The 23,689-nt window shown below is 41.0% G+C and overlaps 1 protein-coding gene across 4 annotated transcripts in view; it reads right to left on the reverse strand.

Moving 5' to 3' along the window:
- The window catches only part of Lrba (LPS responsive beige-like anchor protein), a 539,975-nt gene extending 521,007 nt beyond the window's left edge, over positions 1-18,968 (reverse strand). Inside the window, exons 1-2 of one of the 4 annotated variants that reach the window (XM_040752567.1) lie at positions 18,735-18,968; positions 17,255-17,693 (exon numbers count right to left, since the gene is read on the reverse strand). In XM_040752567.1, coding sequence (XP_040608501.1) covers positions 17,255-17,470 — 216 coding nt within the window. In that variant the 5' untranslated portion in view covers positions 17,471-17,693; positions 18,735-18,968. Of the gene's footprint in view, positions 1-17,254; positions 17,694-17,999; positions 18,196-18,265; positions 18,377-18,734 lie in introns of those variants that run through there. The other 3 variants (XM_040752566.1, XM_040752565.1, XM_040752568.1) reach the window with 3 other exon arrangements.
- Positions 18,969-23,689: the final 4,721 nt, after the last annotated feature.

Consider the following 23,689-nt stretch of genomic DNA (forward strand, 5'->3'; position numbering starts at 1 on the left):
TCAATTTGCATTTTTTCAGGGTTCATTCACAGCATGATATCAATACTTCACTCCTTTTATATCAGTGTGTTTTCAATAAAAGAGGAAATAAAACTATTCAACAGTATCAAATGCTTTAGTGCTTAAATATATATATATAGCTATCTTATTCTTTAGAAATATCAATTTTTAACAAGTCTAAAAAGCTTAATGTTTTAAACTAACGGCTTGTTCTAGTTTGCTTCTCTGCTGCAGAGATAATCAAAAGCAACTTGGAGGAGGGAGGTCTTTATTTGGTTTACAGGTTACAGTGCAGGAACACAGAAGCAGAAACTGAAGCAAAGGTCATGGAGGAACCTTGCTTTACTGGCTTGCTTCCTCTAGTTGGCTCTTACATAGCCCAGACCCACCTGCCCAAGGACAGCATCACCCTGGATCTCCTACACCAAATCAGCAATCAAGAAAATGCCCTGTAGACATATGAAAAGGTCAATCCGATGGAGGCAGCAATTTCCTCTATTGAGATTCTCTCTTCTCAGGTATGCCTAGGTTTGTGTCAAGTGGACAAAAACTAACCAGCACACAGATAAAATATAAATTTATGTTTAATTCTAAAATGAAACCAGTGGGGTAATCTTTACCAGGAAACTATTTAATAGTAAAAGTCAAACTAATAATTCTATGTTAGAGAAATGCAAATTGTAGCCAAGATAATAATACTGATTAATACATATTATAATCTGAATATCAACATGATTTAACAAGTATATTTGTATAATCTTGTTATAGGTGAGAAAATGAGGGATAAAAAGAGTGAAAGTTAATGATCCAAATCTTTCTTTACAGCCCTACACTGGAAAAAACTTGATATTAGTTCATTATACCAATGTACTTTAAAATATAAAAGTACATATTTTACAGTAACAGGCCATTTGTCTAAATTATTTGCAATATAGAAACAAACATACTCTATTAGTCATCCTTTTAGAATCTAAAACTATACTTTAAACAGAACTAAGCCAAATTAAATTCAATAAGACAAAAGATGTGAAAGAGGGTCAGCAAACTTGCTCAGTAGGTGAAAGCACTTGCTGTGCAAGCCTGACAACCTGAGGTCAATGGCTGGAACCCACAGTGGAAGCCAAGAACCAACTCCCGAAAATCACCCTCTAACCTCCACAAGCTCATATGGCATGTGTACACACATGCATGCACACACGCACATACACGTAATACAATCATTTTAAATTATTATATGCCATATAATAATTAAACATAACAATTTTATTAACTTACATGATTAATTATATATGATGAATGCAACTTATATAATTATATATATTATATGACTATATAATGTGATAAATTAAAATAAATAATATAAATTAAAAATAAAAATTTTAAAGCTATAAAAAGAAATATTCCAGTCAGACATGATGGCAAGCACTTTAATCCCAGTACTTGGAAGGCAAAGGCAGGCTAATTTCCATGAGTTCAAGGCCAGCCTGGTCTACACAGTGAGTTCCGGGACAGTCAGAGCTACATAATGCTACATAATGAGACCCTGTCTCAAAAAAAAAAAAAGTAAGTGAAGTATTCTACTACTTAACATTTACTCCAAGTAGTTACAGATACAAAGTTCTTCTAATGTTCCTGCCATGACTGATGCTATCTTCTAAGTATACTAAATGTGTTTTCTTAAAAGGAGAGAGAGGGAGGGAGGGAGGGAATACATTGCTTACCTAGTAGGTTCAAGGCCCTAGATTCTATCACAAGAACAGAAAGACAAAGACAGAGAAGGCAGAGTAGGAAGGAAACATTGAAAACACCTCCACAACTTACTAGAATGACTTAAATTAAAAGTGCTGACAATACCAACTGCAGGCAAGAATCAATAACGACTATAACTCTCAGACCTTACTGGTAGGAATGCAACATGCCACAGTCATTCTGGAAAAGTAGGACAGTTTCTTAAAAAGTTAAACATACACTTACCACATAAGCCAGAAAATACTCCCACAGACATTTACCCATGAGAAATGAAAACACGTATACACAAAGGTATATATGCAGCTTTATCTACAATGGTCAATAGAAACTACTGGGTAAGTAGATACTCAAATCATTGTAAATTCATAAAATGGAATATTACTCAACAAAAAGAAAAAGCTACTAATAGTTTCCAACTTGTTACGTGGAAAAACTCCAAATGCAACATGGAAAGTGTAACAATCTAGTTACAAAAGTCTGGAGTTAGACTGCCAGAGCAGAACTTCTATGATGCTAGGTAAGTCAACTAACTACATAAGCCTAATTTCTTGCCTTTAAAATGTAACCAACAGTCAAGCTTGTATATAATGGCACATGCCTGTAATCCCAGTACATGGGAGGTAAGAAAGGAATTTCAACACAGCCTGGGCTACATGAGACCCACTATCAAAAAAAAAATCAGTGATGAAATCATTATTTCTACATGGCAGTACACAACTTTAATCACACCAGAAGTATGTAGATCTCTGAGTTCAAGGCCAGCCTAACCTATACAGCAAGTTCTAGGCCATCCAGAGATACACAGTGAGATACTATCTTAAAACACATATATACACACACCATTACTTCCCAAAAGTTACTATGAAGAAAAACACAAATAAACTCAGGCTGGGAATGCAAGGTTCGAGCAAAGCACTTGAGTGGCACTCTGAAGCCCTGGGTTTAAAAGTTCCGGCACTACAAGAGAGGATGGATAGGAGGTGATAAACTATAGGTGAAAGGAGATAAGAGTGGATATTTAGAGCACTTAGCACACTTACCATCCAACATGTACTTACTGAGCACATAATATGGTCAGATACTATCCTAGGAGTCTACAAGGAGCTTGTGTTCTAACATAGAAGACATAGCAAATAAAATACCTGGTGGAGTCCCAAAGAAAAATACAGTAGGACACAAGAGATAGCATGACAAGATGGGAACTGTTTTGGTAATAATAAAATATTCTTTAATAAAAGGCATATGAATCAAATACAAAGAACTAGGAGAAGAAGTCAGACCCGTCTCTAGCAGTATGACACATGTTCATGGCTCATAATGCTACAATGTCAAATTTCAGACAAAAGCTAGCACAGTTGAACTAAAGGAACAAAATGACAATGAGGCTTGGGAGAGCACTAAAGACAGCACCTGCTCTGGCACAGCTACCAACTCCAGGGGTTTAGAAGTAGGGTGATGAGAAAGGGAAGGACACAGAGCTGGAGGCCAGAGCAAGGCAAAGCCGTCTGAAGGGCAAACTCAGTGGGTGAACTAAAAAGTATGAGCAGACCTGGCATGAGAAGCATTTGGTGCATTTGCTCCCAGGCCAAATTGGGGGCAGTATCCACCTGTGCAATCTAGAAACACTCAAACTGAAACTTGCGTTCAAGGTGGTAAGAGACTGGAGCACAAGAGAGCAAACACCAATCTTTAAATACAAACCTCAGACCAAATGCATAAATTAAAACCACAGAACATGAACCAGTAAGTTTTTTGTTTTGTTTTAGACTAGTGATTGAATCAGGAGCCATAAGAACAATGGAGCTACCCTCATAAGCAATGGTTCTCACAACATGAGGAACCGTATTAAAGGAAGGTTGAGAACCATTGCTCTGAGCCCATAAACTCATAATTTTTGTTTAATTTCACAAAGCAGGAGCCAAGTATGATGGTCGGTTCCTATAATGCTACCATTGGGGAGGATGAGGCAGGAAGCTTGCCAAGAGTGTCTTCCAGAACTGCCTGGGTTATATAATGAATCTCTGTCTCAAATAAATAAATCACAAAATAATTAAGAAAAATGCTCCCAAGAATAGGCAGAGAAAGCCTTTCAGAAACTGATCCATACACCAAAATTTAGTATCATTAAGACTGACACACAAAATGTCAAGACACAAACTAACATACAAATTACTTGTATGTTATATTAAGGAACTTGGCTTTCCCAGGTGTGGTGGCACATGCCTTCTATCCAGCACTCCAGAGGCAGAGGAAGGTGAATCTCTCTGAGATCAAAATCAGCCTGATCAATGATGGGGCATGTCCTTCTCTATGTATTTTTCTCTTATTGGTTGATAAATAGAACACAGATTGGTCAGTAGGTAGGCAGGAAGTATAGGTGGAGCTACCAGACAAAGAGAATTCTGTAGAGAAGAGGCAGAGAGATGCTGCCAGGGAGACACCATGTAGCTGCTGAGGTAGCAAGATTCTCCGGTAAGATAAGACCATGTGGAAATACTTAGATTAACAGAAATGCGTTACTAATTGAGCCTTAGCGAATAAGAAGCCTGAGCCATTGGCCAAACAGTTTATAATTAATATCAGACTCTGCATTTATTTGGAGCTAAAGGGCTGAGAAAACAGGCAGAACAGAAACTCAGACTACAGAACAACATAACAAGTTCCAGGCCAGTCAAGGCTGCAAAGTGAGACCCTGTCTCAGAAAATAAAAAGGGGGGGAGGGTGACAAAACTTAGCCTTTACACAGAAATTAATGAAAAACTAGAAGGATTTTTGAAACAAAATCATCAAATGGTCAGATTTTCAATTTTGATAAAATACTCAAGCTGCTATATAAGGTTATTTGAAAGAAATGAAGACTCAAAAAGAGAGAAGGGGGGGGAACAGTATTTTAAATGTACACACATACAAAAAAAAAAAAGATTAAGTGCCCAAACTACTATTGTAGCACCAGAAATAAACAAGATGGGAAAGACTACTGAATAGTCAGTATTGGCACCACATCTCCAAACACCAATTCAAATTAATGACCCAAAGTTAACACAGAAATGTCTAAACAAATCAATGTACGGAACATAGCAAAAAAGTACAGTTTAAAAGTAGAAAAATGTGGGACCGGGCGTTGGTGGCGCACGCCTTTAATCCCAGCACTTGGGAGGCAGAGGCAGGAGGATCTCTGTGAGTTCGAGGCCAGCCTGGTCTACAGAGTAAGTGCCAGGACAGCCTCCAAAACAATACATAGAAACCCTGTCTCGAAAAAAAACAAAAAAAAAAAAAGTAGAAAAATGTATTAAAAATCCTTCCATATGGACTAACCCCCAATCAACATCTTTCCAAATGAAGTATAAAAGAATCAGAAACCAAATACAAACAGAATTACACTTATATACTGGCACAAGAGTATCCATTATGATAGCTTAGCCAAAGAAGAAAAAGAATTCCTAATAAAAGATATATGAGATACACAGCCAGTGCTCAGTATGATTCATAGGCTAAAAATCACAAAAATGCAATCTGTTTTCTTAGGAACTCTAAAGGCAGGAATAATAACTAGGTATGTTTGTGAAAGATTAGGAAACACATTTATGGGCTTGGAAAACAGCTCAGTTTTATAGCATTTTCTTAGAGTACACTATACCCCAACACAAAAAGAAAAGAGAAGAGAAGAAAAAAAATGTCAAAATCAAGGATATAGGTGTAAGAAATGAGTTTACTGGAACCTAAAATAATTTATACTATAAGTTCCATAAAGGTGAGATTCACATTTACCTTGTTCAATACTTTAGTCACTGTATCCACTAGTCCCATAACTGGTACATTTAATGGAAATACTTATTTCATGAAGGGAAGTAGTATCAAATTACTAAAACACAAAAATTATATATATACATATACATATATATAATATAAACATTCTACTTTAAAATCTTTTTCATAGTTTATTCTTCCTAAATTACTTATCTGAACATCTAAGTGCTAAATCCTGACTAAATTCATACCCTAACCTGTAAGAACAATATTGCCCCAAAAGGTATGACTTTATTGAGTAGATCTAGCATAGAAGTATATCAATTTCAAAGAAAGGGCATTTGAATTATGGAGACTTATTAATAGAGTTTCAATACTAAAGGTGACACCAGGCATTGTGGCATTGTCTTCTTCAAAAAAAAAAAAAAGGAAACATAGAAACTTACAAAAATAATTAGGGTTTTTGTTTGTTTGTTTGTTTTCTGTGGTGCTAGAGACCAGACTCGAGGCCTCAAACATGCTAGGCAAATGCTTTACACATAAATTCCAGACTTACATGATCAACATGCAAGGTCATTTCATATTGGAAACTAAGCAACTAAATCTTTTTCTTTTTTTAATTTGGGTGTGTGTTTTACCTGCATTTGTGCCTAGTGCCCTTGGAGACAGGAAGAAGGTGTCAGGTCCCCTGGAATTTGAGCTGTTGTGCGCTGAAATGTAGGCGCCAAGAATCAAGAGTCCTCTGCAAGCACAGCCAGTGCTCTTAACCATTAGGTCATCTCTCCAGGCCCCAAACTCAATCCTAACCGTAAGAATAAAAGTCCAGGACCTTGTACAATAATAAACTGGTTCTGATTCCCCTCAATTTAACTATTCTATTCATTAAAACCAGGGTTAGGGTTAACACTCACTCAGGTGGCAGAGGCAGGTGGATCTCCATGAGTTCAAAGCCAGCCTGGTCGACAGAACTAGTTCCAGGACAGCTGGGCTGTTACACAGAGAAACCCTGACTCGAAACAAAGATAAAGGAAGGAAGGAAGGAAGGAAGGAAGGAAGGAAGGAAGGAAGGAAGGAAGGAAGGAAGGAAGGAAGGAAGGAAGGAAGGAAGATACACCCTTTTCCTAACACACATTTTTATGTTCTTTAAAGCAAAACAAAGTAAAAACCACTGACTCCTGAGTGGAAATAAGACTACACTAGACAAGTTAAACAACCCAGTTACTTTTCCAGACTCAATTACAGAATTAAGTTACATAACTAAAGGATATGCTAAGCCACTATTAAACATTCATAGTTCTTTGCTGTCATACACCACCAATGGCTTAGAGCTCGGATTATAGAATGAGTAAGAATGGCTCTGATAGGCTCATACATATTAAAGGGTTACAACATTAGGAAGGTTGAGAACCACTGCCGTATACATTAAGAAGAAAGAAAACTATATTTGGGCACTTTTATTTCAAACATACAAAAACTACAGCAAGTTTGAGGCCAGCTTAAACTATATGAGACAGACCAAAATAAAATGTATATCTAATAAGATATTTTATTTTATAAGACAAATGCATTGGAATAGTCATCCAAGTCAGTAAAAGAAATAAAATGCTTACTTATTTACATTTTCTGTTAATCCTTAAACAGAAAAAAATCTATTTTTAATTACCAAACTATTTCTCAGTTTAAAATAAAACAATTCAAGTAAGAACAAGATTGCATACTTATAATCTAAACTATCAAACAACTGCATCTAGAAAATGGTTAAAGTTTAAAATTTCACCAATTCACCATTTCACTTTTATCAACATTAGCAATCCATCTAAATCTACTCCTAAGTCCCACAAATGTTCATACTCTCTGAAACATTTATTCTTCTTACAGAAATCTGAATACACAAAAATATCTACAAACAGGACATGGTGGTACGTATCTATAAACCCAATGTTCGGGAGGATTAAGCAGGAGGATTACAAATTCAAAGAGAAAGACAACTGAAAATTGCTAAAATAGTTAGGAGAAGGTTCAATGGATAAACTGCTGGCTGAAATCAATATAATGGCCAAGAGGATGGGGCCACCCACCTGTAATTTCAACTCTCCCAGACTTAGAAGGCAAAGACAAGAACTCTGTAGCAAGCCGGCTAGTTAGACTAGCCAATAGGGAGCTCTGGTTCAGAGTGACATCCTACCTCAATGAATGAGACAAAGAACAAAGAAGACTCCCCATGTCAAGATCCAGACTCCACAGAGCCATGTGAACACACATACATACATGCTCACCACACAATATACTCATGCAAAAAAAAAAATCACTAAATGAAAGAACTAAGTAAATGGAGAAATGTTCTTTGTTCATGAACCAAGCCCCTCAAGTGATCCACAGATTCACCACTCCCTATCAAAACCCCTGCTTGCTAGACAAGCATAGCGCTATGTGCACACCTTTAGTCCCACCACTCAGGAGGTGGGGTAGATAGATTTCTCTGAGTTTGAGGCCAGCCTCTGTCTACATAGTGAGTTCTGGAACAGCTAGGGCTCTGTGGAAAAAGATCCTGTCTCAAAAAAAAAAATTTAAATTCCTGCTTGCTTTTTCACAAAATCTAATAACCTGAACCTACAATTCACTTGCAAATACAAAAAAACCTAGAATAATCAAAATAATCCTGAAAGAGGAACATAGTAGGAAGATTACATTCACTATTTCAAAACTTACTACAAAGCTACAGTAATCAACAAAATTTGAGGATAATATAAAAGACATACAGTAGATCAATGGAAAATAAAGAAACTAGGGATGTAGCTCAGTGGTACAGCCCATGCTTAGTGCATCTACACCACACAAAACCATGGATTTCATATACAGCTCTATAAAATGGAAATATAAAATGCAGTGAGCTAGTCCCACAAACATGTCAAATTGAGTATCATCCCTAGCACCCATGTTAAAAGCTCATCAGCACCAGGTATGATACTGTACACCTTAATACCAGCATTCCTGAAGTAGAGGCAAGAGGATCTATCTCTCTTAGTCCACAGCCAGACTAGTCTACATAGCAAGCTCCAGGTCATCCAGAGCTATATAGTGAGACCCTGCTTAAATGAAATAAGTAAGTTCCACACCTGTAATCTCATTCTGAGGAGGTCAAGAAAGGAGGATCCCTAGAACTTGCTTGCCAGGTAGTCTTGCCAAATGGGTTCAGTAAAAAAAAACATGTCTCAAAATGTAAGGTGCCCACAGATAAGTGTAACCTGCATCCTCAAAGAAGTTTCTTTTCACCGGGCGTTGGTGGCTCACACCTTTAATCCCAGCACTCAGGAGGCAGAGGAAGGCAGATCTCTGAGTTCGAGGCCAGCCTGGTGTACAGAGCAAGTTCCAGAACAGCCTCCAAAACAATACAGAGAAACCTTGTCTCAAAAAAAAAAAGTTTCTTTTCAGGAGGGGGATAAGAGGAGGGGAGAAGAAGGCGTGGAGGAACAGGAAGGTTGAGTCAAGGTAGGAATAGAGGAGAGCAGGATGAGAGATACCATAATAGATCGAGTCATTATAGGTTTGAGGAGAGAGATTACACTAGTGAGAACTCCAGAGATCTACAAGGATAACACCAACTGGCAAACTAAACAATAGTGGAGAGACTACACTAACAGCCCCTCCTTGATGATAGGGTTGATGACTACCTTATATGCCATCCTAGAACCTTCATCCAGTGACTGATGGAAGCAGAGACAGATACCCACAGCTAAACACTGAACTGAACTCCTGGAACCTAGTGACAGAGATGGAGGAGTGATGAGCAAAGGGGTCAAGACCGTGATGGTGAAACCCACAAAGACAGCTGACTGGATAAGGGGGAGCTCTTGAATCCCAGTCTGATGCCTGAGAAGCCAACAGGGGACTGATCCAAACTCCATGAATGCAGTGCCAGTGAGGAGGCCACAGAAATCACTGGGGCCTTGGGTAGTAGATCAGTGTTTACCATGGTGTATGAATTATCTTTGGGAGCCCATTCCAAATAGAGGAATGCTCTCTCAGCCTGGACACATGGGGAAGGGCCTAGGTCCTGCCCTGGATGAAATGACAGACTTTGGAGATCCCCCCAAGGAGGGCCTCACCCTCCCTGGGGAATGATGTGGGGATTGGGTGGGAGGCTGGGGGGGGCTGGTAGAGGGCAAGGGAGGAGGGGTGGGAGAAGGAGCTGGGATTGATATGTGAAGCGTTCATGTTTCTAATTTAAATAAAAACATATATTGAGGGAAAAAAAGAAGTTTCTTTTCTCAGCAGACAGGAACCACTACAGAAAGATGCAACTAGGCAAATGCAGATAACAACCAACTGTGGGGTGTCTAACCCCTACTGATACATTTACAACAACACAACCCTTGCACCTAAGGCTCCAGGAACATTGCACAAGAGATAAAAAGCCATGAGTCTTCTAGGTATAACAGGGAAGCCCCAAGAAATGGCAACAATGTGGCTGTTTAAATAAGACCTAAACAATGACAGCACCAGCAACAAGTCAACATGGATGGGGAGATCACTTGGTGTCCCATCCCCAGAGAAAGACCTGCTGAGAGAGACTTTTTCTTCCCCAGAAACAAGTACCCTAAATGGTTATTCCAACAAGTCAGCTTCCCCACCAAAAACATACATATACAAGCAACATTAAACAGACTTAGCAGGTTGTACACATGTATGTATTAATAAGTGTGTGTGTTCACATACATACACATATGTTCATATGCATATATATGTCACAATAACAAAGAATAAGAGACCATGGATTGAAACGGAGCAAGGGGGAAGCATGGATGGAAAGAGCTGGATGGAAGCAAAATGGGAGAGGGGTGCAAATAATAAAATTAACTTTTAATTTAAAATCTGTTGTCTGAAAAAAAAGAACATCATAAGTTGGACAACAGTTGAAGAAGATACGAAACCCTCAATTTCTGACCTCCATGCATACAAATACAAGTATACATACGTGCACATGCACACACACAAAGACAAACAATTTTTTTTGAAAACCAAGAGTCAAGACAGATATTTACACTTACAAGCCAACTGAGTTTCAGCAAAGGCAACAAGACAGAAAATACTAACAACCGGTTTTCAACAAATAACAATGAGGCAATCAGATACCCCCACACACACAAAAAAATCACATCCTATATAAGTTAACTCAAAATCGATTACAGGTTAATTAAAAATTTTAATGTCAGCCAGGTGGTAGTGGCAGTGCACACCTTAAATACCAGCACTCAGGAGGCAGAGGCAGGCAGATCTCTGTGAGTTCGAGGCCAGCCTATTCTACAAAGTGAGTTCCAAGACAGGCTCCAAAATTACACAGAGAAACCCTGTCTTGAAAAACAAAACCAAAAAATTGTCTTAAGGTATTGGTTGAAAAGCTCTATAAATTGACTTAAAATAATAACAAAATTATGCAAACAAATGATATATACTACTTAAGCTCATCATCAGCCCATTTCACTGATCAACGGTTCCATTAGTTCAGAACAGACACTCTACCAAAAGATATGAATAATGACACAAATTGTCCCAGCACCCTGTCTGATAACCAACCATACTACAACTTGAGAGGAATATACCAGACTGAAGCTAAAATCAGGAAACACATAACAGAAACAGAATAAAGCTGTTACTTGAAATCTTGTCCTACCTTTGGACTCCAGATAAATAATTCCATAAACCCCTTTATTGTGCCCAAAGCGGTTGAGTTTTCCTTTTTGTCAGGGGTAGCTGGTTTATTGAGACAGGTTTTCTCTGTGTAACCCTAGCTGTCCTGGAACTTTCTTTGCAGACTGGACTATCCTAGAACTCAGAAATCTGCTTGCCTCTGTCTCCACAGGACTGGGATTAAAGGCACAACACTATGCCCACCAACAGTTGTTTTCTATCACTAATACCAATTACAAAAAGATCATTAACAAGAATGTTTATAGAGTAGATTACTCTTAATCCTTAATGTGTGATTATAGGTATTATATAGGAAGTAATCTAGAGACTAACATGACAATAAAAACCCACTGGATGAGTTTATCTTTATAGCAAAGTTCATATAAGAGTTTGAAAAGTGTAGACCAGCATAGTCCTAGATTCAGTAAGGGACCCTGTCTCGAATGAATAAGGCTGAAGGTAATAGAGCAGGATACTCAAGATCCTCACCTGACATGACATGTATGCTCGTGAGCATGTGCACAGACTTGCACACCTGTGTACAGACACATACACCACACACACACACACATACACATACTATGCATTTATATAGTCCAACTATATAGCCAACTATGGATTTATATAATCCATATAAAATTTTTAAACATTGTAATTTCTATTTTTAAAGATTTTTTAATCTATATTCCTAATTTTTTCCTCGAAAAACTAAAGATGTACAAAACCATTGAGTTCACATTACTGCAAGACAATAATCAGATAGAACAGAATAGCTTCTACCCACTAAGTCCACAAAGGGTAATCTGTACAGTCAATAAAAACATTTAGTACCTAGTTCCTCTATTATTGAAAATATATACCAATTGCTAAACAGTAGATAATAAAAAATCATATTCCATTTTTCAAGCTGTAACATTTAAATTTAAATTAAATATTACGGGCTGTGCATGGTGCTGTTATTATATACTTGTAATCCTAGTACTCAGGAAGATGAAATAGGAGGATCTCAAATTCAAAACTACCCTAGGCTACACAGAAAGTTCTAATTCAGCATTGCTATATATCACATAGAGATGCTGTCTCAAAAAGCAAATAAATAAATAAATAAATAAATAAATAAATAAATAAATAGAGGGATAACAGAAATCTGCTGGACATGGTAGCACATATTTTTAATCCCAGCACTCATGAGGCAGAAGCAGGGAGATCTCTGTGAGTTTGAGACCAGCCTGTTCTATAGAATGAGTTCCAGTATAATCAGGACTCCATAGACAGTCCCTGTCTTAAGAACCCAAAAAAATAGGGGTGGAAGGTGTCAACTTGACTACATTTGGAATTAAATAAAACCAGAAAGTGAAGGGTATATCTGTGGGGGGGGGCTGCTTAATTTGAAGTGGGAAGATCTACTTCTAATCCAGATCTTTGAGGCAGGAGGACATACCTTTAATTCAGACATTCTGAGTTAAGAAAACCCAATGGTGATCTGGGCCACATCACTGCTAGAAGCATATATAAGGACATGGAGGAAGGAAGCATTGCTCTTTGCCTGTCTGCTCTCACCTCAACAGCAACTCCATTCCTTCAATAGCATCCGCGCTTACTTCTTCAGGATTCTGGAGTAAACTGGAGATCAGCTAAGACATCCAGCTTCATGAACTAATCAACAAATGGATGCTTGGACCTTCCATTTATAAGTAGCCACTGGTGTTGGACCACAGTCATTCCAATAAATCCCCTTTATACATATAAAAAGATTCATTCTATAAATCCTGTTACTCTAGAGAACCTGGACTTATACAAGATCCTATCTCAAAAATAAATAACAAAACAAATAATGAAAACATATATTTGTCAGCAGCCTGAGAGAAACACTATTGTTTTTGTTGTTTGTTTGCTTTGCTTTTTGAAACACAGTTTCTCTGTGCAGCCCTGGCTGTCCTGGAATTCTCTGAGATTTGGAGATCCACCTGCCTCTGCCCTCGGGTTTTTGAGACAGATCTGTCACTGAACTTGGAACTGATAGATTCAGCAGGAATTCCTTGTGCCTCCACCTTCCTAGCACTGGGGTTACAGGTACATGCCTTCCATGCTGCTGTTGGGGATTGAAGCCTGATTCTCATGCTTGCTGATAAAGACACCACCTCTATTCTGAACTTTTTCTTTCTTTCTTTCTTCCTTCCTCCCTTTTTCCTTTCTTCTTTTCTAAGACAGGTCCTCATTATGTATTCCAACCTGGTCTGGATCTCTCTAAGTAGAGCAGGCTAACTTGAAACTTTCTATGTAGACCAGACGGGCTGAAACGTATTGGAATCCTCCTGCTTCCGCCTCCTGCATGCTGGGATTATAGGTGTGTTCCTCTATGGAGAGGCATCTCGTTCCACCAATAGACTTGAGGTAATGGCCTTATGGTGTGGCTTCAGTGTGCGGATGTGACCCCTTGTAAGGAAGAAGAGGAGCTTCACTGGGGCTGTCTCTTGGGTTGTGGTCTGAGCATCCCGCATCACAGACCGTGCGCCTCTAGGGGCAGAGACTCCAGTGGTTATTTACCATCATTGTGGGACTGCTCCCAAAATAAATATGTTAGTCTTTAGTCCAGCGTTCCTGAACTTCCTTTCACCCACCATCACCACTGCCTGGTAACTAACTTCTTTTATTCATTCATTCATTCATTTTTATTTTATGTGTACGGCTGTTCTGCCTTCATGTATGTTTGTATGGGGGTTCAGATCTCTTGGAGTTGGAGTTACAGAGAAGGAAAAACTGTCTCAGATCTAAGGCAAACCCTATTTGGGCTGTCCTGTAGGTGCTGAGAATTGAACCTAGATTTTCTGGAAGAGGAGCCAGTACTCCTAACCACTGAGATATCAGTCCAGCCCCCTAACTTTTTTCTTAACAATACATTGAATTAAAACTTCCAAAACTGCCGGGCGTTGGTGGCGCACGCCTTTAATCCCAGCACTTGGGAGGCAGAGGCAGGCAGATCTCTGTGAGTTCGAGGCCAGCCTGGTCTACAAGAGCTAGTTCCAGGACAGCCTCCAAAGCCATAGAGAAACCCTGTCTCGAAAAAAAAAAAAAAAAAACAAAAAAACAAAAAAAAACTTCCAAAACTGTGAAAAGTTGGAAGCAAGCAACAGAACATGAGACATATATAAATCAGGAAATTAGAGCAGTGTAAGCACTGTGAACCTTCATCAGTAAAGAGTCTCGGCCCAGCTGGACATTAGTGGCGCACGCCTTTAATCTCAGAACTCGGGAAACAGAGGCAGGTGGATCTCTGTGAGTTCGAGGCCAGCCTGGGCTACCAAGTGAGTTCCAGGACAAACTCCAAAACAATACAGAGAAACCCTGTCTCGAAAAACCAAAAAAAAAAAAAGAAATGTAAAAAAAGAGTCTTGGCCCAGCAGTGGGGGTGCACACCTTTAATCCCAGCACTCAGGAGGCACAGGCAGGTGAATCTCTGAGGTCAAGGCAAGTCTGGTCTACAGAGTGAGTTCCAGGACAGCCAGAGCTACAGAGAAACCCTGTCTCGAAAAACAAAACAAAACCAAAGTGCAAGGGTCTGCTAACCCACAGCACACAAAGTAACACAAACAAGAAGAGAAAGAAACTCTGCCTCACCAAGGGGGAAGGAGAGAACCAACACCCGAAGTCTGCCCTCTGACCTCCATAGCACACTCACCTACACTTACACACACACAATAATAGTAACAAATAAAATATTAAAAAAATAAATAAGATGGAGAAGCGACTGAGGACAACACCAGACATCAACCTCTGGCCTACACACATACATACACACACCAGCACAAACAGACAAACACATACATATGCATATGCATAAAAAAGAAAAGAAAAGAAAAAGTTAATAATCAACTTTGTGCATAGCCTGAATGAGAAACCAATTATGTGAAGAACTAAAACAATTTTGTCCAGTTTTAAGGTCTTTTGAAAGCTAGATAAAAAGGAGTAACAACTATTGGTGAAGGTTTAGTCATGAATATTTATCAAGATGAATGATTGCTGTGTCCTTCAGGAAAGCAATACCCAAGGTACAAAAAAGATGCTTAGAGATGAAAACAACTCCACACCAATATGTGACAGATATATTCCTGAAAAGACTAACCCTAAGAAGCTCGGTTTCCTCATCTTTGAAATGACACATATGTATTAGAAGAGTACTCAGAAAAGACTTCAATAATAAAGCTACCTGGCCCAGAGCCTGGCCCAGAATAAATGGTTCTTCCTTGGAATAGAATTACAACTCACACTACATCCACTAGGATTAGGCACAACAATAGTAACAATGAGATGAACTAGCTGAACTACCAATGCTTTAGTTCCCATAATTTTCTCAGGTCCCGTATTTTAATCATAAAAATACTATAAAGGACTACAAAGGCAAGGAACTGCCTCTACTACCCTCAGCCTCTCCCCCACGCTCCTCAGAGAAGGAATGCTGGAGAAGAAGAGCCTCGGGACAGACTTTCCATCTCTCTACCCTGCCACTGACTACACTACAAGCATGCATCTTTGCGGGACCTAACCTTAAAGTATCTATCAGGCCTACACTTCAGCAAACTACTGATACAGAATTTAGACTTTCTTTAATGATAAAAATGAAAGTGATACCTGTTTGGCCATCCACCCCAACACAGCACACTATAAAGAACAGAGGAGTCTCAATCTTACTGCCAAATAATGTAGTGTTTTCACATATAAACAACTAAGTATGGACTATATCACTACCAGATTTGTTTCCCATCCACAGTACATTAGATTCAGGAAAAGAAACCCCCCCAAAAAAATTTTTTTACCTCAAGTTTTTTGAGGTAAAGGAATAGATGAATTTGTCTTTTATCTGAAAAGGTTCCAAACACACAAAACATCCCCAAAATGTTGAAGCTGCATGATGGATACCAGAGTTCACTATACTATTCAATTTTACATATATTCAGTCATTTCCATAATATACTGTTTCAAAGTCATGTATGAATGTGTCTGTCAGTTTTTATATCTAAAGGGACAATACGATAATCCAGTAGAGAAATAAAATACAGTTTAGAGTTTTCAGGCTTCAAAAGTAAGTGAATTCCACCTACCTAATTTGTCATTCTAGAATCTGTACTGCTCATGACTACTAGTAATGGCCTCATGAAGGAAGTAATTGGCTGCCTGGGGTAAAACAAGTCTCACCGTGAAAACGCTACACAGTAACGGCAACCCTTACACATTTATATTTGGTACTACTATTATCTTCTAACACGGGTTGAGTCAAAGAGAGGAAATTATTTCAAAGCCAGACTCCTTTTTGATTCTTAAGTTGATAACCAACAGAGAGTTAAAAAGTCTAAAAAGCCTCCACTAAAGGTAATTTCTAAGAACAGAAGGGAGGAAAGAAAAATTATCTCCTATCCACTTAAAATAACATAATCAGCAACTTCCAAAGACCAAGTGTGCTTTTCCGCTACACACGAATATGCAAAAACATAAAGCTCATAGTATTTCAAATCGTCATTAGATTATCACAAGATTAAGTATAACCCTAAATTCACTCCAGAATTTACCCTTTGCTAGTTCTTTGCTAGCCAGAATTTAAAATATTACTTTGCAATGTTAGCCTTTTAACAACACTATGAACATGAATTTTGTGTTTTAAACTATGGCAAAAGATAACTTATGCGAACTTATATTAGCTCCCAAGTCCAAAAAAGTCACTTATTTAAAATGTTAAAGAGAAATGCAGGCTTAAAACATACACTCCAAGGGGGAAAAAATTACAGCCAAATTCTCCATCGAACACCTGACACCCCTCCCCACACACACACAAATACACCAACACTTGCTTCCTTAGCACAAAAGTGATCTGTTGATTCAAAACCTGAAGTGTCAAATTTTGCATAAAATTCTCTTTAAACTGAAATACAAGTAATTGTTTCATTTAGGTCAAGTGGAGTTTTGTGTCTCGCTGTGGAAAAAGCCATTAGTTTGAGTGAAGCACATGACCCCAGGTTCGTCTTGTTCCCCAACTCACCGAGAAAAGTATATGCTTATCAAATATTTATCTACTTACCAGGTTAAAGACAGTTTCTACAATATCCCTGTTGGACACTTCTCCAACTTCCACCAACCCCGTCAGCACGGCGAATTTCATTCTGATGCCCCTGATGGGAAGCCCCGGCTTCAGAGACAGCGCAGCCCCTTCGGCAGGGGTTTCTTCGGCCCCGCCACCTCCCCCGTCATCACCTGTTGGTGACCGGGAAGGGGCACGATTGTCTTCACTGGCCATGACTAACTCCCGAGGAGGGACAACTCAGAGTCGCCCTGGGCCAGCAGTCGCTGCACTACCAGGAGGCACAACACACGCGGACGCTGGAGCAAGGGGGGTTTCTGTCCCAACTTGAGGAGAAACCCCGAAAGCAGTTGATGTGGAAAGTCCTTGGCGTCGCCCTCCTCCTCTTGGAGAATATTTGTCCAATCTCTCTCCCCGAGGCTGACAACAACGCCAAACCCTATTGGAAGATTAAACCCGTGTTAAATAGGCTAGGTCTGTCGTGGGATTTTTTAGGGAGGAGAGGGAAATAGTTACTGTCTGTCAAACAAGTTGCTAAGGGCACCCCGGGGCCAGCCGGCCGCTCCTCCCGGGCCCCGGAGCGGGTTCTGGCGAAGGCGGGTCCTGCAGGCCCGCGGGCAGGTCCCCTCCTCCCCCGCACCCCCGGCGCAGGTGGCGGCCGCGGGCAGGTGCACCGCGGGGGAAGTGCCGCGAGGACCCGGGCGGGGACCCCCCGCGACCGCCGGGGCACAGGGGTCCTCCTCACCCCGAGACTCCGGCCTCGTCCTCACCCCCCGCCGCCGGGGCGCAGAGAGACGGAGGTGGCGGCGGAGATCCAGGGCAGGAAAAGGCGGGGGAAGGGGGCGGCGACTCTCCTCAGCGCTCGGCCCAGGGGGAGGAGTGCGGCACCTCGAGCCGGCACCTGAGCGTCGCGGAGGAGAGGCGGGGAGGTGTGTGTCGGGGCGGGAAGGCAGGCCCGACGCGACCGCGAGGAGAGGAGAGGAGGCGGGGAGGAGAGAAAGGTCAATGCACCTGGTCGCAGCCTCCAAGTTTCCCTGGTCCGCTCCCGCGGAGCCCGCGGCTGCCTACAGCCCCATGGCTTTCCTAGGCCGCCCCACCCCTCCGCCCAACCCTGCTCAAGCAGCTACGGCAGGCGCGGGGCGACGCCGCGGCTCGTGCCGCCGCGGGGGCTGAGGGCGCTACTGCCACGGGCCGCCCAGCCGAGGCGCGCGGGACTGCCCCTGTGCCCGCGCAGGCTGCTCCCCGCCGCCATGACAGCGCCGAGGGCCGCGCGGCGCGGCGTGCGCGTGCGCGAGCGCGCGGAGCGGTGGGGCGAGCGGGGTGCTCGGGCGGAGGCGGCCGCGAGGCCGGCTTGGGGGACGTGCGGGCGGGCCCGGGGACCGCGAGCACGGGCGCCGGGCACGCGCTTGCCCGGAGGGGGCGGGCGCGCGCTGCTCAGGTAGTGCGGCCGCCGGCTTTTCCCGCACCCTCTCGCCCAGACCTGGCTTGCTGGAGCGCAGAGGCAAGTGTTGTCACCCCACGGCAGGTCTCCGGGCGCCCAGGGAACCCGCCCCGCGTTGCCAAGGTGTCCTCCTGTTGGACTTGGAGGAGGCCACCTGAGGGACCTGGGAGTCGTTGAGGCGGCGGTGCGGGAGCCTCCCGGGAGCGGTCCCCACCCCTGACTGCGCTCAGCTGCTGCTCGCCCCGCGGCGCTGGCGGCGACTGGGAAAGATTTCCACTGGGATGCCAGGGCAGCTGCCACGGCTCCGAGGGGAGGGACAGCGACAGGGAGGATTCCTTGCCTCGCCGCAGCTGCCGCCCCAGCAAAGCTCGCCCACATTCTAAGGAGAAGAGGATTCATTCCTGAGACAGCTGCTCAAAGCAGTGGAGGCGGGATTCGCTGGGCCCTGAAACTGGGCAGGGGGGGACTTCCTCTCAATTTTCGAATGTGAAAGTTTGCCTCGTTCTTTGATTGCTTAAGAAAAAAAAACAGATACAAAAGTAGATACATGACACCCAGCTAATTATTTCAAACTTTATCATTTCCCAGCTTTATTTTACCACCTCCTGCTTTTCTTTGGAGATTCATTGCAGAAAGAAGCATAATAAAGGCAGAAGAGGAAACTTTGGGCTAGCCCAGCCCTGGTTAAAGTGCAATCCCTGTAGATTGCCGTTTAGATGTACAGTATACTGAAGGGATGTTTTGGGCTAAACTATCTGCCCATCAATTCATAAGCTCCTTAACAAGATTGTGCATTGTAAATACTCTGTGTATACCATACTGTGTGGATTGAATCAAACACTGAACTTACTTGCTTTATTTTCTCTAGACCTAAAAGCCCTTGCTACCGTTTGAAGTGAGGAAAATTCTGTTATAAATGGGTATTTTGATCTGAAAAAGTTATATCAGTTCCATCTTTGCTGTCCCTAGTGGAAGTTTGTCTAATCATATGAGCCCTTAGAGCTACTTTAGTAGTGCCTTTTGAGCTTTTCATACACACAAGGGAGGGTTGGGGAGGAGAAAAAATGGGGAGAGTGAGAAAATAATAAAAGCAGGGCGGGAGAGATAAAGCTTACCTTCTGTAAAGCCAAGTTCCCCTTTCTTACTGCCATCCTGTTTGTATCTATCTGATACCAACGTCTTGGAATTAAGTCCGAAGATTTTTTTTTATAATTTTCCTTATCTTAAACATATATTAAAGCCATAAAAGAAAACAAAAGAAACAGAGAGAAGGTGGGTGTGGTAGTTAGGCTACAATTCTAGCTAAGGTCTGATGATCATAAATTCAAGGCCTACGTAGACACCTTAATAAAACCTCAAAAAAAAATTAAAGTTTAAAGAGGGTTGAGGGGCTGGTGAATTGACTCAGAAGTTAAGAGTGCTTGTTCGCACTTGTTAAGATGGAGATTCAGTTCCCAGCACCCACATGGAGATTCACAACCATCTGTAACTCTAATTCCAGGAGATCTGAAACCCTCTTCTGCCTTCTGTGGGTACCAGGCATGCATGTGATGTATGTACAAACATGCAAGTCAAACAATCATACACACAAAATAATAAGAATAATTGTTTTTCTTGTTTTTCTTTTTTTCTTTTTGTTTTTTTGTTTTGTTTTGTTTTGTTTTAACGAGACAGGGTTTCTCTGTATTGCCCGGCCTCGAACTCACAGAGATCCGCCTGCCTCTGCCTCCCGAGTGCTGGGATTAATATAATTGTTTTTCATAAGAGGTCAGAATATATGTAGCTTGGTGGCAAAGAATGCATGCCTAGCATGTGTGAGGTCCTGGGTTCAGTACCCAGGGGAGAAAGGGAAGGGGAGGGGGTGAATTCAGAACAGGAAGCTTTCTGCATAACTCAGAAGAACTCAAGCAAAAAGAATGCAATTTCATACTGAAATCAAGATTATTGATCTATGAACTCTTACCTACATACAAAAAAGAAACGAGAACAGAGATGGGATGGAATTTTCTCTTGTCAGGACAGCAATCCACTCAATTGTAACTTCTCAGCACTTTGTAAATATATGTTAAATGATAATTTATAAGGAAAGTACACCCTTAACTATTTTTTAGTATAACTTAACATAGGCTGAAATCCATGTTTCTAATTTACTTCCTCATGTGAGAAAGTCAAACATTTTTTAATGATTTCCTGATTTTTTGAGACTTTCCTACATGAGTACTGTGTTTACATCGTATTTATTTTGGTTTTTTGAGGCAGGGTTTCTCTGTATTGTTTTGGAGGCTGTCCTGGAACTCGCTCTGTAGACCAGGCTGGCCTCGAACTCAGAGAGATCCTCCTGCCTCTGCCCCCTGAGTGCTGGGATTAAAGGCGTGCGCCACCAACGCCCAGCTCCAAACACTGCTTTTATTATTAAATAAAACTTCAAAAATGAGTAGCTCTCATTCTCTCATTACTGACTGGTTGGTTGGTTGGTTGATAAGTTGAGTTTTAGAGACTTTCTTGCTATGAACCCCAAAGAGCCTGGAACTCACTATATAACCCAAACTGGTCTCAAACTTGCTGCAATGGTGCTGGGATGAAACCATGTGCTCATACATACTGTTAATAGAGCCCTTAGAGTGCCGTGAAATGCTCTACTATGACATGTCACTACAACACTACAATTTTTTCTTCAGGGATGGAACCCAAGGCATCTAGAATGCTAAAAAAGCACTGTCACTGAGCTACAACTCTGTAACAACTGCAATTTATGTGAGTGCATATCACTAGAGTAACCAACTGCATCTGCCAGTTATGTCCTAAAATCCTTGTCCATTTGAGGTCTCCGAGAGACGAGGACTTCCTCTGAAAGGAGATGTTTACTCTCCAGACAAGGAATAAACTGCTTGCTAGTGTCCAAATGGAGGAGAAAGATTACTTCTGGGCACTCAGGAGGTATACCCAGGCTCATCTCTGTGAGTTCAAGGCCAGCCTGAACTACAAAGCAAGTTCCAGGCCAATTAGGGCTGTTACTACTGCATATGGTAGTGTGCTTGGAAGACTCTCTTAGCATCCAAGCTATTTGAAGAAGCCAAGTAGAGAAGTATCAAGGCCCATCAGCCAACATCCCACGCTGTTATCTGGCCAACAACCATACCTACCAACTTCCATGTAAATCCATCTTGAATATTGCAGTCTTAGTGAGCTGTGAGAAGATTACAGCCCTAGCAAACACATGTCAGAATTCATACAGAACCTGTTTACCCACATAGAGTTTATGAAAGATATTAGATACATGTTGATTTAAATAACTGGGTTTTTAGTTACTTGTCATCTAGATGGAAGACCAAACATCAGGTAAAACAAATTCTCAAGTTTTGAGTGTGTTACCTCTCCTTGTTTGGTCAGAGGAAAAACTTTCAAATACTGGTTTCAAAGGCTGGTCACAGCTATGCTGCAATTCATACTCCCATTTTGCAGACGGTGTTATCACTCAGAGACCAAAAGAAGGATGATTTGTATGGAATCATGAATCATATTGGGGTTATAATGTGGAGGAATTTGGCACTAGGATTTCCTTTCTTGCTAAATGAAAACTTTTACTAAAGGAAATACCCATTTCCTTATAGGTATTCTAAATTATTTATGCAGAGAAACATATACATGCTCAGATACCCTAACTGAAAATTAAGATAGTATTGAGCAAAGGGGAAGTATCACGCTAATTTACTGCAGATGCACAGTGATGATTAGCTCATCAGCAGGAGGCTGCACTTTGCTCTTAAGACTGTATCCTATTAGAAGGGAATGGAGGGGAAATGTAGCAGTAGTGTAACTTAGTAATAGAGTGCTGTCTTAATATGTGTGAGGACCTGGGTCCAATCTCTAGTAACACACACACACACACACACACACACACACACACACACACACACACACACACACGAGCCTGGGAACAGCAAGTTGTTTATGATTGAATTGAAACTAGAAGTCAAGCTAAAGAGATAGGGCAGACTGTGATAAACTTTCTAAAGGACCAAATTCCATCCTGAGGACAATCCTCTATCTACCTTGAAAAGATTCTGAGCAATAAAGTAACAGCCTCTTAAGGAAATCACTAGAAGCTTTCAACTTCCACTACATATTTTGGTAGTCATTGTATGTTATTGGTGAACTGTAATTTCATGGTTTTACAAAGTACTAATATGTGGAGTTGGATGACTCATTCATTTTAAGACTTTTCCTTGGAAATTTTAGAAAATAAAGATAAAATATCAATGTCATAGCCTCATAGATACATGCCACAATATCTTTAGTAAGGAATACGGAAACATAGATATTGCTTCACTGTAACCATATACCTAAAACATATACACTATTAATGTGTTGCATGTAGCTCTAGAAAAGTGATATGATTGTCATATGAGCAGCTAGTCTCAATCATAGTAAATGCCATCTTGAGTTGTTACAGCCTAATTCAGTGGGTCTCAGCTATGGGTCTTTAAAGTCGCCTAGACCCATTAAATCAGAATCATGAGTAAGATCCAGACATCAAGATTTTATTACAGCTTCCTGGGCAATTTGTTTGTTTTGTTTTGTTTGAGGCAGGGTCTTACTATCTAACCATGACTGGCCTGTAATTTGCTATGTAGGACACATTGGCCTTGAACTCAAGGAGATCTGCCTGCCTCTGCCTCCCAAGTGCTGGGGTTACAGGTGGGTGCCACCACACTGGCCCTAGCTAATTCTTATTTGAGGCAATAACGACTGAGACCATTTATTTTTTATTTGATTTCATAATTCCCTTTTGATAACAATTATTATAAAGAGTTTAATGAGATTTCTGCGGTTTTTGTAGTGGCTTTTTTGTTTTGTTTTTGTATTATTTTGTAGACCAGGTCTTGCTACAGAGCATAAATTGCCCTCATGTTTCCCATCTTCCAGCATCAGGTTCCCAAGTGCCAGGAGTACAGTCACATGTGAACCGCTGTACCCAGATTATGAGGATGTGT

The sequence above is a fragment of the Mesocricetus auratus genome, unplaced genomic scaffold (genome assembly GCF_017639785.1).
Source record: "Mesocricetus auratus isolate SY011 unplaced genomic scaffold, BCM_Maur_2.0 Super-Scaffold_100009, whole genome shotgun sequence".
Lineage (NCBI taxonomy): Eukaryota > Metazoa > Chordata > Mammalia > Rodentia > Cricetidae > Mesocricetus > Mesocricetus auratus.